Source organism: Echiichthys vipera (assembly GCF_963691815.1).
Source record: "Echiichthys vipera genome assembly, chromosome: 7".
Classification (NCBI taxonomy): Eukaryota; Metazoa; Chordata; class Actinopteri; order Perciformes; family Trachinidae; genus Echiichthys; species Echiichthys vipera.
The window spans coordinates 15,450,679-15,466,808 of record NC_139832.1 but is presented as its reverse complement, the minus strand read 5'-3'; the positions used below and the strand labels follow the sequence as shown (position 1 = coordinate 15,466,808).

At 40.6% G+C, this 16,130-nt stretch overlaps 1 protein-coding gene across 1 annotated transcript; it reads right to left on the bottom strand.

The window, feature by feature from the left end:
* Window positions 1–662: 662 nt before the first annotated feature.
* Window positions 663–15,679, bottom strand: pik3c2g (phosphatidylinositol-4-phosphate 3-kinase catalytic subunit type 2 gamma). The gene is made up of 33 exons (XM_083916494.1): window positions 15,602–15,679; window positions 14,627–15,175; window positions 14,435–14,514; window positions 13,849–14,006; window positions 13,174–13,288; window positions 12,949–13,060; window positions 12,472–12,542; window positions 12,238–12,301; window positions 11,915–12,040; window positions 11,611–11,641; window positions 10,380–10,563; window positions 10,118–10,240; window positions 9,694–9,822; window positions 9,056–9,170; window positions 8,828–8,961; window positions 8,478–8,666; window positions 7,201–7,294; window positions 6,895–6,989; window positions 6,471–6,651; window positions 6,249–6,356; window positions 6,057–6,149; window positions 5,293–5,422; window positions 5,045–5,181; window positions 4,772–4,941; window positions 4,452–4,608; window positions 4,243–4,352; window positions 3,949–4,117; window positions 2,392–2,510; window positions 2,167–2,263; window positions 2,018–2,081; window positions 1,788–1,867; window positions 1,505–1,630; window positions 663–1,296 (listed from the first exon to the last, which is right to left on the bottom strand). The coding sequence occupies exons 2-33, from the start codon at window positions 15,095–15,097 to the stop codon at window positions 1,144–1,146; spliced, it is 4,185 nt and encodes a 1,394-aa protein (XP_083772620.1). The 5' UTR covers window positions 15,098–15,175; window positions 15,602–15,679; the 3' UTR covers window positions 663–1,143.
* Between the last annotated feature and the right edge of the window lie 451 nt (window positions 15,680–16,130).

The window sequence follows — 16,130 nt, the reverse complement described above, 5'->3', positions numbered from 1 at the left end:
ATCATAGAATGAATAATTGATGCAAGTGTAATTATTGCTGTAGAGTTGATCACACATAAAAACAAACTAGAAGACACAGTGTTGTTTTTGGATTAATCATTAATTCCAATAGATGAAATTCTCACACTGATGAGTGATGCCAGGTAATATTAATAGTCCATGAGCACTACTGTGTAAGCGTACCAGTCATTTTCTTCCAAGCCTACTCAGCAGGGAATAATATAAATAGCATTCACAGAGGTATACATTATTGAACCAAATGCAGCGCAGGGAAGGCTATTTCTATCCTTGCTCATAACGGAATCCTATGAATGAGGCGGAGGAGAGTATGGGTCACCAGGCCTGTCAGGAGGAGGACTGCATGAAGTGAACATGAATACCTGCCTTCGCCTAGAAAGAGTGTGTGTCTGTGCAGAAGGTGATTTTTCAGTGCTACTTGTGTAAGCATGTCAGTGTCTGCCTTTGAGTGTTTTCACATGTGCATAACTGTGTTTGAATGCAAGTGATGGATAAGACAAATGATGTCGTGAGGGGGAGAGTGTTAACTCAGCCCCTCAAGCTGGAAAAGCAGAGTTGTCACCCTGTTCACACACTCTCCCTCCCCCGTCTCCCCGCTCGCTCACCCACCCTCCCAATTCAACTGGTCAAGGACAGTTGACACAGCCCAAAGGCACAAATACACTCTGTCACTCAGTCTGAGTAGGTATCAGACAGGCAGCCCCTAACAGCACTGCATCACCTCCTCTTTAACCTGCAAGGTCGACAGATGTTAAAGTACAAACAAAAGTGCAAGTCCTTTATCCATCGGCTGACCACATCCAAAAAATCTTGACTAATGTCCTTCATTTGATTGGCATTTAAAAATGAACACACAATGCTTCACTCAGTAAACAGTCCTTTGCTGAGTCTTTTACTCAGTCTTGTAACGTAATTCAAATACTCCATCCGCTGCCAGCATATTTTGCTCTTGAGCGAGGATAAGTTGCATCTGATAAATAGGTATAAATGCATAGTGCATAGCCTCTCTGCTTAGGAAAATTTGTCTCCCTCATACAGTCTGAGAAATCTTTGGATTGATTCTTTTCCCTCAGTGTGGTTGCATCCCCTGCTGGCAGCAGGCCCACAGTGCAGCTCTCAGTGGTCTCAGATTGCACAGTTCCCGAGAAGAAACCAGGCCTCCTTGTCAAGCAACTCCTCCTCCAGTCTAATGTTGGTTGCAGCCACAAATGTCTTCTTGCTCTTCACTGTCACTTCCAGCACCATCCCATACAGCAGTGGGACATTACTGTACTCCAGCTGTGAATAAGAGGCAGAGATTGTAGCTATCAAACAGAGACACATTTAGGATGCCCAGCAATTTCCGGATGCTGTACAATATAGCTTGTATCTGAAATTTCTGTCACTTTTTACCCCTATTTCCTTCCATTTGACTCTGCAGAGGCTTAACTTTGCAACATAAAAAGATTGTAAGATAGAAGAAAGAAAGGATGGGTGGATGTTGTACCAGTTCATTGAAGGTGGGATTGTCATTATTGCGGACTGTCTTCGTCTTCTTTTTGGAGCGCTGCTGAGGGTCTGGTCTCAGGCGTGTGACCACATAGGCGTCAGGGTTGGAGCCATTTGCCTGCTTCTGTTGAAAAGAGAAAAACAGACCAGAAGGGACAACCTGCACTTGAGCACACACCATAAAGTATTTATAAGCGAGAACTAGTTTACTATGTACAGTATGCTTCCTTCTTGTTGAATGCTAAAAAAACAATGAAATAATAAGAGTGGAGGACACTCACAACGTTCTTCAGATGTTTTACCAAAACCGATAGCTTACAGTCAGTGTAAGTAATGTTGAGCTGGATCTGAGGACGGGCTCCTGCAATAGATCAGAGCATCAGTGCCAGTAAATCGTAGCATAGTGCCTTATACTGTATAAATAAACCTTCACATTCTAAATATTGCCTTTAGCGGGACATTCAATATTGTTTTTAATACACCCATGTATTATTTAAGAGCAGGAAATTACCTGTCACCACACTTTCTTTGCCTGTGTTGGGGCCATCCAGGAACAAGCTGCACACATATTCATTCTGCAAGTGACAGAGCGAGGTAAGTTTACAAGTCAGGGCCAAGTACAGTATAACAAGAGATTATTGAAAAAAAAAAAAAACTTACTCCTTTGCATGGTCCCTCAAAAAGCTGTTTCAGGTATTTATTCAGAAGGGCCATCTTCCTGCCTGGTGTGAATGACATATTAAACCACCTAGGAAACCTATAAAGAGAGGAATTAGGCATGCATCAAATTACGTAATTATTGTGAGTAAAAAAAAAGCAGGGTTTCAAAATAAAATAGCCCTGTGATGTGGGCTGAATGTATCGATTTTTGTTTCCTTCACTCACTGAGGCAGCATAGTTTCAATGAAGTATTTCTGCAGCTGCTTATGGATCAGCTCAAACTGCCCAAATGTCTTCTCGCTGTTCAGAAACCCATCATGAATGGTTACTCTCAGGTCATAGATCTGCAAATCAAACAACACTTATTCATTAGGTTGTAGAGTGAATGTATGAGGAGAGACTGGTAATAACCATAGGGTGATAACCCAGGATCAACGCTGAAGCCCCCAGGCAGGTGGAAGTTTTCTTTGGTGACATGACCCTCATGCTTAAATTCTCTTGGAAGACGGCAGCTCAAGGAAAAGTTTCCCATAAAGGATCTGTAAGTCTATCTGCCTTGAGTTAGATGTATAGTCAAAGGTCCCATAGTATAAAAAGTGAGACTGACCATATATCTTTTTATTATAAAGCAGGTGGAAGTGCTATATAAATACTGTGAAAGTATCAAAACATTCAGTCCACAGCCCGTATTCAGAAACTGTGCATGTAAACGAGTCTTCATGACTTCCATTTGGTTGTGATGTCACAACTACACGATGTAGAGGCAGAAAGTGCCGCTGCAGTGCCGTCGCGGAGACACAGAGAATGCAGAATGCAGAAGACTGAGAAATGCTGACCAATCAGGACACACGGGGCCTGTTCAGGAGGGGAGCTTAAAGAGACAGGAGCTTAACCAGGGCATTTCAGACGGTAAAATACAGGTTGAATATAGATAGTATGAAAAAAATAATGTGATAGAACATTAAGTATGTAAACATGTTCTAGGAGAAACCCAAATACGTATGCACATGAAAACAAGCACATTTCCCCTTTAATAATTAGTTTGTGGACTTAAACAATGTTTCAGGTCTCAAGGGGATTAACTGCCAACCACGAGCTTTTAAAGTGCTTACAATTATAGAAGTCAATCCTAATCAGCTAACATAGTTTTACTATTAAATGTTTCCTTTGTTTTGGTTTTGATTTCTGAAATGTATTTTCTGGAGTAAAAAAATTAAAAAGAAGGTGGGAAATAGTGATTTTTTGTGCTTATACTGTGCTACTAGAAACAAACACTACTGGCACTTAGAAGCAGTTCCCACATGCTTATATTTAATGGTTACTCTACTGGGAAAGACGTTATTTATACTACTGTTATAAATAAAGTATATACACGAGTGCATGATACATGAATCAAAGTAAGTTTCTTTTGACTGACAAGGTGCTCCATCTCTGCCTCTAAACACCTGACATCAGGAAGACTAATCTGATCAAAGAGCAGTGAAATGCCAACAACCATCAGTTACACTCCTCTCTTGACTCTGGGGAGCGAGGGAAAGACTTTCCAAACACAGCACTGCTGCCTAGGAGGCCATAAGTGACAGCAGCCCCAACACACACAAACATACAGTCAGATGACTGCCAAGGGTTATTCCTCTTAAAACAAATATTTGTGAATCTGCTGTCAGCTCCAGGTGTTTCATCAGCTCCCCTTGCTCTTCAAATCTCAGTGGGATTTTGTTATAAAAATGAATAATTTCGGTCTGAATAACACAGCACAAAGAGTGTTGCATGCAGCCTCACCACATCTTTTCCCCTGGCAGTGTATCCCTGGATGACAGCTTCTTGGATGTTGGTACTAGGAGCAGGGATGCCATCCTGGGTCCGTGGATCTTGTTTCTTTCCTTGAGCCATGCTGTGTGTCAGGAAGTTAAACTTGACCGCAACACAGCCCATGCTTTCCTTGATCTTCCTACATCAGGAGGGATACAAACTGTTACTATAAGAATCAGATTAATACAGCGTCAGAAATGTGATATTTCAAAGAATTTGTTTAGGTAGACAGAGACTGTGTTTGTGTGTTTTGTATCAATTTACTTTGTAAAGTAGGATGTGGCCTCTAGGTCTGTGTCATGAGGTCTGAGGTTGTTCTGGACATACTGCAGATCATTAGAGTCCTTCAGTTCTGGCAATCCTGCGCGTAGCATCTGGAAACCACCATTATTGAAAAGGTTTTTCATGTAATAATATGTATTCTCAGATATAGCTGTGGTTATTGTGATGGTGGGATTCAGTAACGGTCTTACCAGCTCCAACAAGCTGAGTATCAGTGCAGAACGCCCCCTGATTATGTTGTAAGCTTCACAGCAGAGCTCCACAAAGCGATGCAAGCGCTGAGGTTTCTGGCCCCCGCCGGTGATGAAGTGCTGCATCTCGGATGTAAAGATGAACGGTGATCGGTCCCTATCATTGTGAAAAAATAAAAGATAAAAGAGCAGGGGAAAGTTCTTGTTAATTCACATTATTGTCTATGACTTATATACTGATAACATTTCTGTATCTCCTTGCTCACACAAAAAGAAACACTCTTTTCACTTTCAAAAAGCTGCTTTTTTTATTGACTTGCCTTTTAAAGCTTCCAAACTTCTGTGCATTGCCCATAATCTTGCCGAAGTCGATGTGAAACATGTGTCCACTGTGTCTCAACATGATGTTGTCATTGTGGCGGTCACAGATCCCCAGGATGAAGGTGGCCACACACCACCCTGCACATGAGTGGATGAAGTTCATTACAGCCTGCACATACACAGTAGGAGAAAGTTACAGAATTCAGCAAGCAAAAGGGAATGTGTAAGTGTGTAATCAATCATAATGGTTAAGTTATCAAAGGGGTCTTAACCTTCTCATAATCCTCCTTAGTTTTGTTCCACATGTGAAACCATTTCTCCAGTGTGTCTTCTCGAAGGGTGCCACCCAGACCCCACTCTTGCTGAATCTTCCCCAGGGTTACTGCGTCTGGAACCACTTCCACCAGGCCTGACAACCATGGAGATTATAAGTGGAAAAACATCAATTCGCAGGTACAGAGATATAAACACACAAGAGAAATGAATGTGCATTCAAGAACAATAAAACTGATAAACTAACCCTGAGCTCTGCCCGTCGAAAGACATCTGTAGGTGATCATTCGCAGGTCCAGCCCCTCCTGGAGCCAAACCCTGTCCATCACACGGACTATCTGGAGTACCAGCATGTCTTGACACAGGTTATCTCCTGTCTGAACAATACAATTAACTGAGGAATGAAAACTGTTTCCTAAGAAGGTTTGACTCAGTGAGACAGCCTAAATACCATGTCCAAGTATCTTCTTTTTGTTGAGCCGTTTGTGCAAGCTGCTCTGTTACTGACCATGAGATTTGATTTCCCTCTCGAAGGGGAACGCGTCGTTGGCAGCTGTACTATTAATATTTTCCGTTACTTTTAACAACACTAACACAACTATTGACAGTTATGTATTTTCATCTGCTGATTTCTGACAGCAAGATTAGAGGCTCTGCTATGTGAAAGCCTTCTTTTAATTTTTGGCAACATTTTTACAAATATTATGGTTCTTTTCTTTGGAATTCCATTTTTAGACAACTGCCTGGGTCCTTGCTAACTTTCTTGTCAGCTGATGTCATTCACATACACTGCAACAGTACTAAATAAACTTGGATGCATTTAGGATTTTTTTTTACAACTTTGAAAGGTCTATAGTGTATGGGAATTTTGGGGCATTGATCATGCTAATGGTGATAAAAGCATACAAGCAAACCTCACAGAAAGTAGTAAGAGAAAATGTAGGATAAGAATATTAAGATGTTGTTGCATGAGGCACAGCGTGGATTAAAAAATGACATATTATTACCAACCTTGCAGATGACACTGATGTTCTTTGCCAAAGGGTCAGAGCAGACGAATGAGATCCCCAACGGAGCAGCATTGGAGTTGTAGAACGTACAAGCCTGTAAGTATCATACCAGAGGAGCAAACAAAATAGTATACTACTATCTGCATTTTAAATCACACTGATGATGTAAACAGTGTTGTTGTAATGTTCTTACATCCACGTCCAATGCCTTCACACGAACTGCAGGATCCAGTGGCAGACAACAGCTGATCCCATCTCTGAAGAAGTCATCAATCTTCCACTTTTCTTTGTTTAAAACAGTCTGCAGAGAAACACACAAAATAAAATAACCAACAATATAGCATTCATAACAATGGAGGATTATGAGTGAGTGAGTAATTAAATAAATGTGTAGAGGACTGATTTGTTTACTGACCTTACGTCGGGCCTTATCTGCAATGCGGACCTTCTCAGCAACCTGTACAAGCACTGACACCAGGTGGGTTTCGTGCTCCAGTTCCTGCCTCAGTGCACGGCCACAACAGTGCCGCAGGGCAGCCTGGACCTTACTGAACCAACTCTGGTAGTAGGGGTCAATGTGGGCATCCTCCAGTAGCCTGCCAGCATGTAAAACAATAATAGATTATATGACATTACCCTACATATTGCAGTAAAAAACACACTGAGAATTAAATCACACAAAATAACACTTTCAATGCATTTTGCATGAAGTGGTTTTACCTCACATTCATTCCCTTTTGCAACTACTGCTGATTACACTATCACAAATAACTTATTTTATTTGTAAAACTAGAGATTGAACTCCATGCAAAATATGTTGATGTCTAATTGCTGCTCACCAGAAGAGTTGCTGAGCAATCCGTAAGTTCTTCAGTGATCTTTCCAACAGCAGCATCACCAGAGGTCCATCCAACTCCCACTCACTCTTCAGAGCCTGAAGCACAGGATGACTGATCAAACAAACATCAAACCACTGCATGTCACCTGATCTCATATTCAAAATCTTAGGTTTTTCTTATAAACAAATAATAAACTCTAAAGACACAGGTGCATTAAGGATGACAAGGAGATGAATGTGTTTATTAAGGTTTATTACACTCAAAATGTGTACAGTAATAGATAGTGATGTGTGTAAGTGTGCTTACTTGGACCAACTGTGGCAGAAACACCTCCAGCTCTCCATCTGGTATCTGTTCAAAGTACTGAACCGCAGCCCTCCGCACAGTCTGATCATGAAAACTAAAAAAAGATATGTTTCAAAATGTTGGAAAAATTCAGAACACAATTCTATAATGGGTGAACTCCGGCTGTGTAAATAGTTTTGTCTTGGACTGTGGGAAAGGAGCCTTTAGCCTAGTTTATTCAGTGGCTGCTGAGGAGGAATTGTTTTGGTAACTCTGGAGATAACTACTTGTTTTTTCTAAATATGTAACCATGACAACGGTTTCTCTTTCACCTGACTGTTTAAATACTTGGTTCATAAAGACTCAGAACATGCTGGGAGACTGATTTGAAGTGTACCGTCTGTTCTCTTCTTGTGATAGAATACATGATATTTTATGATAACTTAATTATATCCAAACTGGTACATATGTTAAGGGTTTTTCTAACATTAAATCAACAAACAAGACTAATAGAAGCCTGTATCATGGTTGTCATCACATTTGTCATTTTGAGCTACTAGTCTGCTCGTATTGTTTACTTTCCCTACACGATCACATTCAAGGAATTAATTATTCTTTCAGACATATCAAAGATAACATCATAGGGAGCATCATACAGTACATGATGAGAATGTTTACATGTCAGCTATCACTTGAATACTGTGTTGGATGTTTTATTGGAAAATTGAATTACCTTCTCATTTTCAGTGAGTTTGGTTATTCTTAATATTTTTCTCAATCTTTAAAGCTCATCAATAAAGGCCAAAGGAGAGCTCAAAGGGATGAGAGTTTGGTTTGTGTAAATCAATGAGCATATTAAACCCACGTGATCACATTCTGCTGCCTTTGGAACGTACTGTAGCTATGCTCTACCTGCCTGTAAAGCTTCCTTTTTATGTCTGTTTTGAGATATTGTTTCAAATACTAATTCCACACATAACTTTTTAAGCTTATAACCTTTGATTGTGTATGAGCATTGTTGTCCTGGGTCCTGGTTAAACTAAACTGACACCCTTGTCCTGCTAGAATGGACAGAAGATCAGGCCTGTGTCAAAAAACATGTAATGTTTTGCATCACCTCCTTAACAAGATGCATATATCCTACTTCCTTAATGTTTTGATAGTAGCTGCACCAAAAAATATTACCAAACAAACAACAACACGCCTTTATCCATGTGTTGTATGTTATCCATTTTTGTTGATCCTTTCAGCTTTGCATAATGAATAATGTTTCTGTATGTGAACAAAGTGTAAAGTACCTGTCATTGAGCAGGAAGAGGGCCTCCTCAGGGAGATGGATGGGCCAGTTCTCTACGATGGTATATATTTCTGTCAAGTCTTCAGGCTGCCACCGGGGGGCTCCACCAAGCAGCAGGTGGAGGAAAATACTGCCTTTGTCACTACAGTGACGCTTACTCCAGAGGAAAGCCTTCTCATTTGTTGTTAGACTGGAGAGAAAATTTCAGGAATGTGTTTACAGACAGCAAGAGAAAATGAGGGAACAGGGATCCCCCTTTAGAAATTAAACGATTATGTTTGTCCAAAACCATGAAACTTTGAACGCAGCACATTAAATAATGTGTTCTGCTCTCTCTCTCCTGCTACTCACAAACAGAGGCAGTGCTTCTTAGAGACGTCCAACATTTTCTTTTGTAATGCTTCACAAGGCTCAGTAAATATGATTGAACCTGGAAGGGCGATGGGCCTCTGATACTTCCACTCAAACTGATCTTGAAACTCCAGCTGGGGAGAGATGGGAGGATGAGGGACTGAGCGGGTAATGTGGTGTTGTTTGTCTTTTGGTCAACAGGGGGAAGAGTTGTGCGGTGTAACTGACCTGCAGTATGACCCCCTCGGCTTGTCTGTGGCTGTCAAACAAGGCACGGGAGGGAGGAGCAGGCAGCTCAGACAGTGTGGACATACTGAGCAAAACGGTCCCCATTACCAGAGTCCTAGCCGCACAAAGCACTACATGTCACTGATTATACCACTGGGTCCAAGAGCTCAGAAAATGGTCAAAAAAACAAGTGTAAGATAAACGTGATGAACATTTGATGCATTTCTCTTTTACATCCCACTCAAAACATGTTAAAGGACACCGATTTTACAAATGGAGCCCCACAGTAGTTGGGGCAGGCGCTGAAGTCATTTTATAGCTTTTACATCCTTCAATCATGTACAGTATTTCCCCAGTCTGACAATAGTCACAGTAGTTCGGGCAGGCGCTGAAGTCATTTTATAGTTGTTACACCTTTCAATCATGTACAGTATTTCCACAGTCTGACAATAGGAACTCCATATAACCATTTGCCACTCAATCAGCATACATATAGCCCAAAAGTGTAAGCATGCTGCTTCTATAAGAAACTTTAGTCCCTCCTCTTAGGCATTTAGTCAAATGTGAATTTGATATTTAAACCAGTCCAAAAGTGTATACAAACTTTATGATACGTGTAAGCAGTGTTGAAAACCTACCTGTTGCTGTAAAGAGGCAATACAGCCCAGCCTAAAAGCTCGGGTGTCTTGCCTCGCCTGGAGCCTTTAAGGCGAAATGTCAACATGCACTCATATGGCAGCTGATTTACTAGAACAGGGAACACCATCCTAAAATCAAAAACACACACAGTCATAAACATGTCCCCTCACCCCCTCATACACCCATTTATGTTAACTCTATTTGATCTTCTTTCTAAATAATTTTCTACTCATGCTCACAAATTTGTAGTGAAATTAACTGACACATACACACACACTTATCATAGCACAACAAATAACAAGCCAGTACAATTAGAGCCTGGATCAGATGGTCACTTAAAGAATATGAAGAACAAGGAAATAGGAAGTTGAATGTGATAAAATAGCATTTACAGTAGGAGAGTCTACAAGGTATTGCTCTTACATGCGGTTACAGTGGATCTTGTTACCATATGACAATGCAGTGCTGATATTTTCCGAAACCCCTGTGTCACATATCTTTGTTCCTCCGTATGTCAGCTCACAGGAAACGGAAAAGCACTCGTAACTAAAAATAAAGGAGAGGAAAGAGAAAGCAATAAAACCCCATTGTTTTTGTCAGGGATGTTGTCAACATTTGTATCTGCGTGCACATGAACATATCAAAATGTGTGTGTGTTTGTGTGCGACTGTAAATGTACACATACTTGGTCAGCCAGTTGGGCTGTAGTTGGTAGAGAGCAGATATATTGAATTGGATGATTTCAGTGTTGTCTTCAGTGTCAAGTATCTGCAGGTTGCTGGTTACCTCAGGACCTCTGAAGTCTGACGGGAAGTTGTCAAAAAAGATCTGCAACACTTTTAGCAGCGCCTTGTGGAGTATGATCATGGCTGGAATACAGAGAATAAACATCAGCTTACACAATCAAAATGTTAATATATCAAAGAGTTGTCAAAAAAGTTGCTACTCAGAAAATAATTAGTACTAAAAATTAGTATCAGATTAGATCAAGCCCCCGCCACAGCGACTTCCTGGTTGATCCGATACCAAAGTGCCAAAAACAATTAGTAGTTTGCACAATAGAGCAGTTTCTCATTACCCCCCATGTTAAAAGGCCGTTAACAGAACACTTTAACCTTTAACCTATTTAAGGCCTGGTATAAAAAAACATTCTAATCTGTATGTTAAGGTCATACCTCCATGACAACATTCCCAGAGGCGAGTACAATTGGATCAAGTTGAGAGATTAAGCCTTGATGGAGAGGCTACTTCCATTTTTTATACAGTCTTTGGATTAGATACTAACTTGACAAAAGTATCGATACTTTTGCCGTCAACTGGAGGAGGTGGAGACGTCACCAAGCAGCGCTGCAGACAAAACAAGACAGAAGCTACGTCTCTCTGAGCACATGAACGCTGGTTCATCACATTAACAACACTGAGTTGACTGAACACAGCTAGTGCTGCTGCCAGAGGACCTTCACCACCGTTTTAGTAGAAAATGAACAAAGCAAAATTGTTGTTTGGAAGTATTTAACATACGAGGCTAACGTCCAGGGAAAGGTTAAGGATGTAAACAAGTAGCACAACAAAGTTGGTGAAGCGTCTTAAAGACCAACACCTTTTTATGGTGGATTTGGAGTCAGTAAAGTTTCTGTTTCAAAAACACACAAGTATTAAACAGTTAAGTCTGTTAAGTTATCATTAAGCTAGTGGCTACGCTCATTAACATAATGCATTCCCTAGCCCCTTACCCTAACCTTAACAATAACAGCTAAAGGCCTAAACTTGACCCAAACCCTAAACCAAACCTAATTCAGACCTGAACCTTCTAACCAAGTCTTAATCTCCAAACAGGTATTTAAAAAAAAGAGGACCTGCCAAAAGACAGAAAGAAAGAAAGAAAGAGACAGACAGATAGACAGACAGCTACTCACCAGTTTCACACTCAGACATCTCATCATGACTCTGTAAAAAAGAAGGAAACAGCTTTGTATTGTTGATCAGAGGAATGTAGAGCTATTCTTTTCTTCCACATCACATTTTTTGGTGCACTGCAGTGTCGCAACACCTCAGCAGATTCATGTTAATGTAAATAAACAGTAAAAAAGGTAGAGGTTAAAGCAGAAGTGAAAAATTATCACACACGGAAGAGGCAAATGGCTAAAAAAGTGATAGGATTGCATTATGATTATACTGTATGAAGCCCTTTATCGCAATAAAAAGTATGAGATATCCTACCAGAGGTATGGGATTGATTCTGTTGAGCCTGCCAATGGCGTCCTCCAGCTCCTTACACGAGAGCCCACACAGAAGATTGCTGATGGTGCGAACACTGCCCACGAGCACGTTAACGTTCATCCCAGACTGGAGACAGGATGAGATCAGACCAAAGTAAGAGATATATCACAAAGTCAGTTAAGGAAACATCACTCCTACTGATACATCTGACTTATCCTGAGGCGGTGTGTCCCAGAGTATACAGATAAAATAATTGCCATCAAATACTGTTAGATATGTGTGAGAGAAACAAATGTCCCACTGGTTGTCCTCTCTCTACTGACCTTACTTCTCATTAGCTCTGTCACCTCTCTGTTGTAGCTACTGAGCACATCATGAAGGCTCAACCTGAATAGGGAGGACAGGTTAAACACACACAGATGCCAAAGTTTTAACGAATCATAAAGCAAAGCTACCCAGCTTTATGTTGTCTACAAACAAAACACTGGTTGACACATGACCCATTTAACAGTTGTTACTGAAACCACTTCACAAAGCTTGTGTGTGACGCATCTCACTTGCAGGTGTTGAAGACACAGGCAGGACGAAGGAACTGGTACAGCTGGCATGAGGTCCTGTCGTCCTCCACCTCAGAGAAGAAACAGAGGTTGAAATACTGTTTGCTGTGTAGCATTGTGGCAGTTAATTATGTAATGTTTTTGAATCATTATATAATCTCTCAAGAATGCAAAATGATTAATTAATCATTTTTACTTTTGCCTATACATGTAAGGATACAGCAGGTTAACCTTTATTCTGTTTTATTCTTGCTGCTAAATGCCACCAGCCATGACGTGATGTGTAAACAGAGCAAAGTCAGGAAATCAGGGTGGAGGTTTTTACAGCTACAATAGCCCTGATGATAAAACGCTGGAAAGGGGCCAGGCACAGGTGTTCATGAGAGCAGTATTTCAAAACTGAAGAAAGGCCACCCCCTTCTTGGTAAATGATCAACACTGTAGGTGGGAACGGAGAAGGAGTTTGAACTGACTTACATCCCTGCCCAGACGGTGTTTGAGGTTGTTCACGTGTAGCAGTCGTAGGGGGATGACTAGTTTATACTTAGAGTAGATCTGAATAGTCTCGTGCATACCCAGCAGTTCATCACTAAAGGAGAGATCACCAAACTAAACATTAACTGTGGAAAACAAAATCATTGTGTTTAAATAGAACAAAACACAGCTCACAGAAAAACGTTAATTTCAGGATAAGTGACTTACTTTTGGAGATACTCATCAGAGTCGCACAGTTTTAAATAATGATGCCCATTTGTGCTGGGAGGTCGGTCGAGCAGCTGGAAGATTTCATCAATCAGACTCTTCACTGTCCTGTTCACTGGATAGAAGATTATAGTTCAGAGTCTACACACCGATATCTGCAGTGACTGGAAAATGGGTCCTCAGATTCTGTAGTTCAGAACCGGAGTGTTTCCCTTTTCTGCTTCTTTATAGTTTAACCCCACTTCATTTATCTGAAAACTGTAGTTACAGTTATTTTATTTTACATATATACCATATGCTCTCTTTATAAAATATGATGCTTTATTTTAGATTATAGGCCCTGCACATTTACGCAGGTGTTTGGGGGCCTTAGGAGCTCCAGAACTTAATACTTAAAAGGTGCTACTTTTACCAATAAGAACTTTAACTTTTGATACTTTAAGTAAATTTTGCTGATAATAATAATAGTACTTTCACATTGTGATTTTGATAGTTTATATGTTTTAAATAAAAGGACTTATTCTGATGATTATAATTAGTATTAAGTGTGGCATCATCAAATGAAAGTCTCACTTTAAATGTTTAATCTCTTAATTGTCTGTGAGTTTAAACTACAATTACAAGTATTAGTAGGGATAAGTATTGTATGTGTAGTACTGTGTTTGTTAATCTTACCTGTGGTGGGGAAGGGGAGCTGGTGATTGTCCCACTCCGTTGACACAGTGACATTCACCTCCACCTGCTGTAGCAGGGCAGCGTGGATGTGTGACACTCGACTCCATACCACACCTGAGTTATGAACACTGTCTGCGTGCATGTACCGTGACATTAGCCTGCCAAAGACCGTAAATAAAAAAAGGTTGTCAGAGGGTTAGTATGATGACAAATACTCACTGGAGGTACAAAGTTGATGTAGAGTTGAAAGAACGGGAACAGGAACCACATGTCTGGCAGCTTATTAAATTAAGTCACACATGAAATAACATTTTGGAAAACATTATTTGATGATTATTTTTAACCAACTGCATAGGTTCCAGCAATAAAATGCTACACAAACTTAATACTATGATATACACCACATTTCAAGTTCTGTAACTGTGTCATTTTGAGAAGTTGGTGCCATAAGGTGCCATGGATATTTTAAACATGTTTCTAATTCATTACAGTCATTTATATTGATTTAATTTCATGCCAAAATGATAATGTCTTAAAATGAACGACCCTTAAATATATAGAAACCCATTTTTATGCACTCTCTCACTTGGAAGTTGCATCACAAAAAGAAGCCAGCCTCTTGGTGCTGCCTCGTGGAGTGTCTGTTAGTTGGATGGCCCATGGGTCCTGATGTGAACAAAAGACAAGTTGCAGATTTAGGCCTTTACTCTGATTTTACCCATCTTAATTTGGGTCATTGGATTCAATCACAAAGACGCCTTTTGTCCGAGATACTCACATGATTGTCTATTTCTGTCCTGGAACGATTCAGCCTGTGAGCAGGCTCAGTGAGGTCACAGGAAAACTGCTTTGTGAGGTTGCTGAGAGGTACTCGTGTTCTGGGGGGAACAGGAGGTGGCGCCTGGCCTTGTCTACTTGACAAACATGACGCACTAGGGAGCCTGGTTCGGAGTGCAGGGGCAGGGCGGCGCACTGGGGGAGGCCAGTTCCTGCTTTGGTGCTTCGTATTCCCTGGACCTCCTCCCCCATAATTCCAAAGATGGCCGGGGAGTTTGGGCTGGGATTCAGTTGAGGATGTGGTCCCAGGCAAGATGGACTCATACAAACTGGCTTGATTATTTTCAGAAAAGATAGAAAGGTCCTTGTAAATGTGTATTTCAGGTGGATTCTCAGTCAGAGGCATGGGGAAGTCAGAGACGCTTGCATCTTGTCTCTGCGTTGTTCCATTGAGCCTTTGAGAAGGATCCATGACATTTTAAGAAGTCGTACAAGTCCTCCCGTTTCAGACTCAGCACGTCCTCACTTCATACCACAGCAGAATGTAGAACTATTAAAGAAAATAATGAAAACTAAAGTTAGGAAAGAATTACATTAGTGTGACAGACTTGTTTCAGGAAGGACAAGTGTGCTGGTTTATGACTTGAGTCTTACTGAAGCTGCAGGTTAAAGCTGGTCTAATAATTAACAACTTTTCAAATCTGAACAGGAAATCTGCCAGTGCGCGCCAGTGCCACTATATCTATGGCACACTTGTGTAAAGTGAAACCTGTCCACCATTATAATACCACCATTATCATTACATAAGTTAACTGATATTATAATCATGTTCTGTCAAACTGTATTTCTCTGTCAAACAAAACTTTCACATTATTAAGGTTCTCACATTAACTAAAAGGAGATTCACAACTTTAGAGAAAAACTGAAACTGAATCTTACTGCAAAGTAAATAGAGTTTTTTTTGTTGCCAACTTACCATCAAAGCTCTGTTAAATGTGTTCCTGTTAACTGTGTCCCTTTTAAGCCACCCTGTGTCTACGAGGTGAATGCCTGACCAAAGCCATGCTCAGCTAGTTAGACCTGTAAGATTAGGAAAGCCTCCCATCTGTGTTTCTCCCTCACTCCTCCCACTGTCCCTCCCCTCCTCATCCCCACAGCAACTTTCCCTCTGCTGGAGGAACAACAACATTACATGCAGTGGTGGACTGTCGCCACACTGTGGACATTTTCTCAAGTACTGTTCTGAAGAACAAATTAGGGGTACTTGCACTTTACTTGAGTATTTAAGTTTTATGCTACTTTAAATAACTATTGTACTTTTTACTCCACATTTGTCTGACAACTTTAGCTACTTTTACAGAAAACAATTTCTCATCCCCGACCCTCATGAAAACCATGTACCGTAGCTTCAGATGCGTTGATATTGATAAGCTGAAGGATGAAGTGATTCTCCGTGTGTTGATTCTCCTTCTTCTCAAGATAAATAAACTTTTTTTTTTTCAAAA

What these genes read in the sequence shown, in the direction of transcription:
- pik3c2g (XM_083916494.1), bottom strand. Translation starts at nt 15,097, where the DNA reads ATGGATCCTTCTCAAAGGCTCAATGGAACAACGCAGAGACAAGATGCA. An exon ending in TTTTGTGATGCAACTTCCAA is followed by an intron (nt 14,007 to 14,434) that starts GTGAGAGAGTGC and finishes GGTCTTTGGCAG; the next exon opens with GCTAATGTCACGGTACATGC. An exon ending in CCGAGGGGGTCATACTGCAG is followed by an intron (nt 8,962 to 9,055) that starts GTCAGTTACACC and finishes ATCTCTCCCCAG; the next exon opens with CTGGAGTTTCAAGATCAGTT.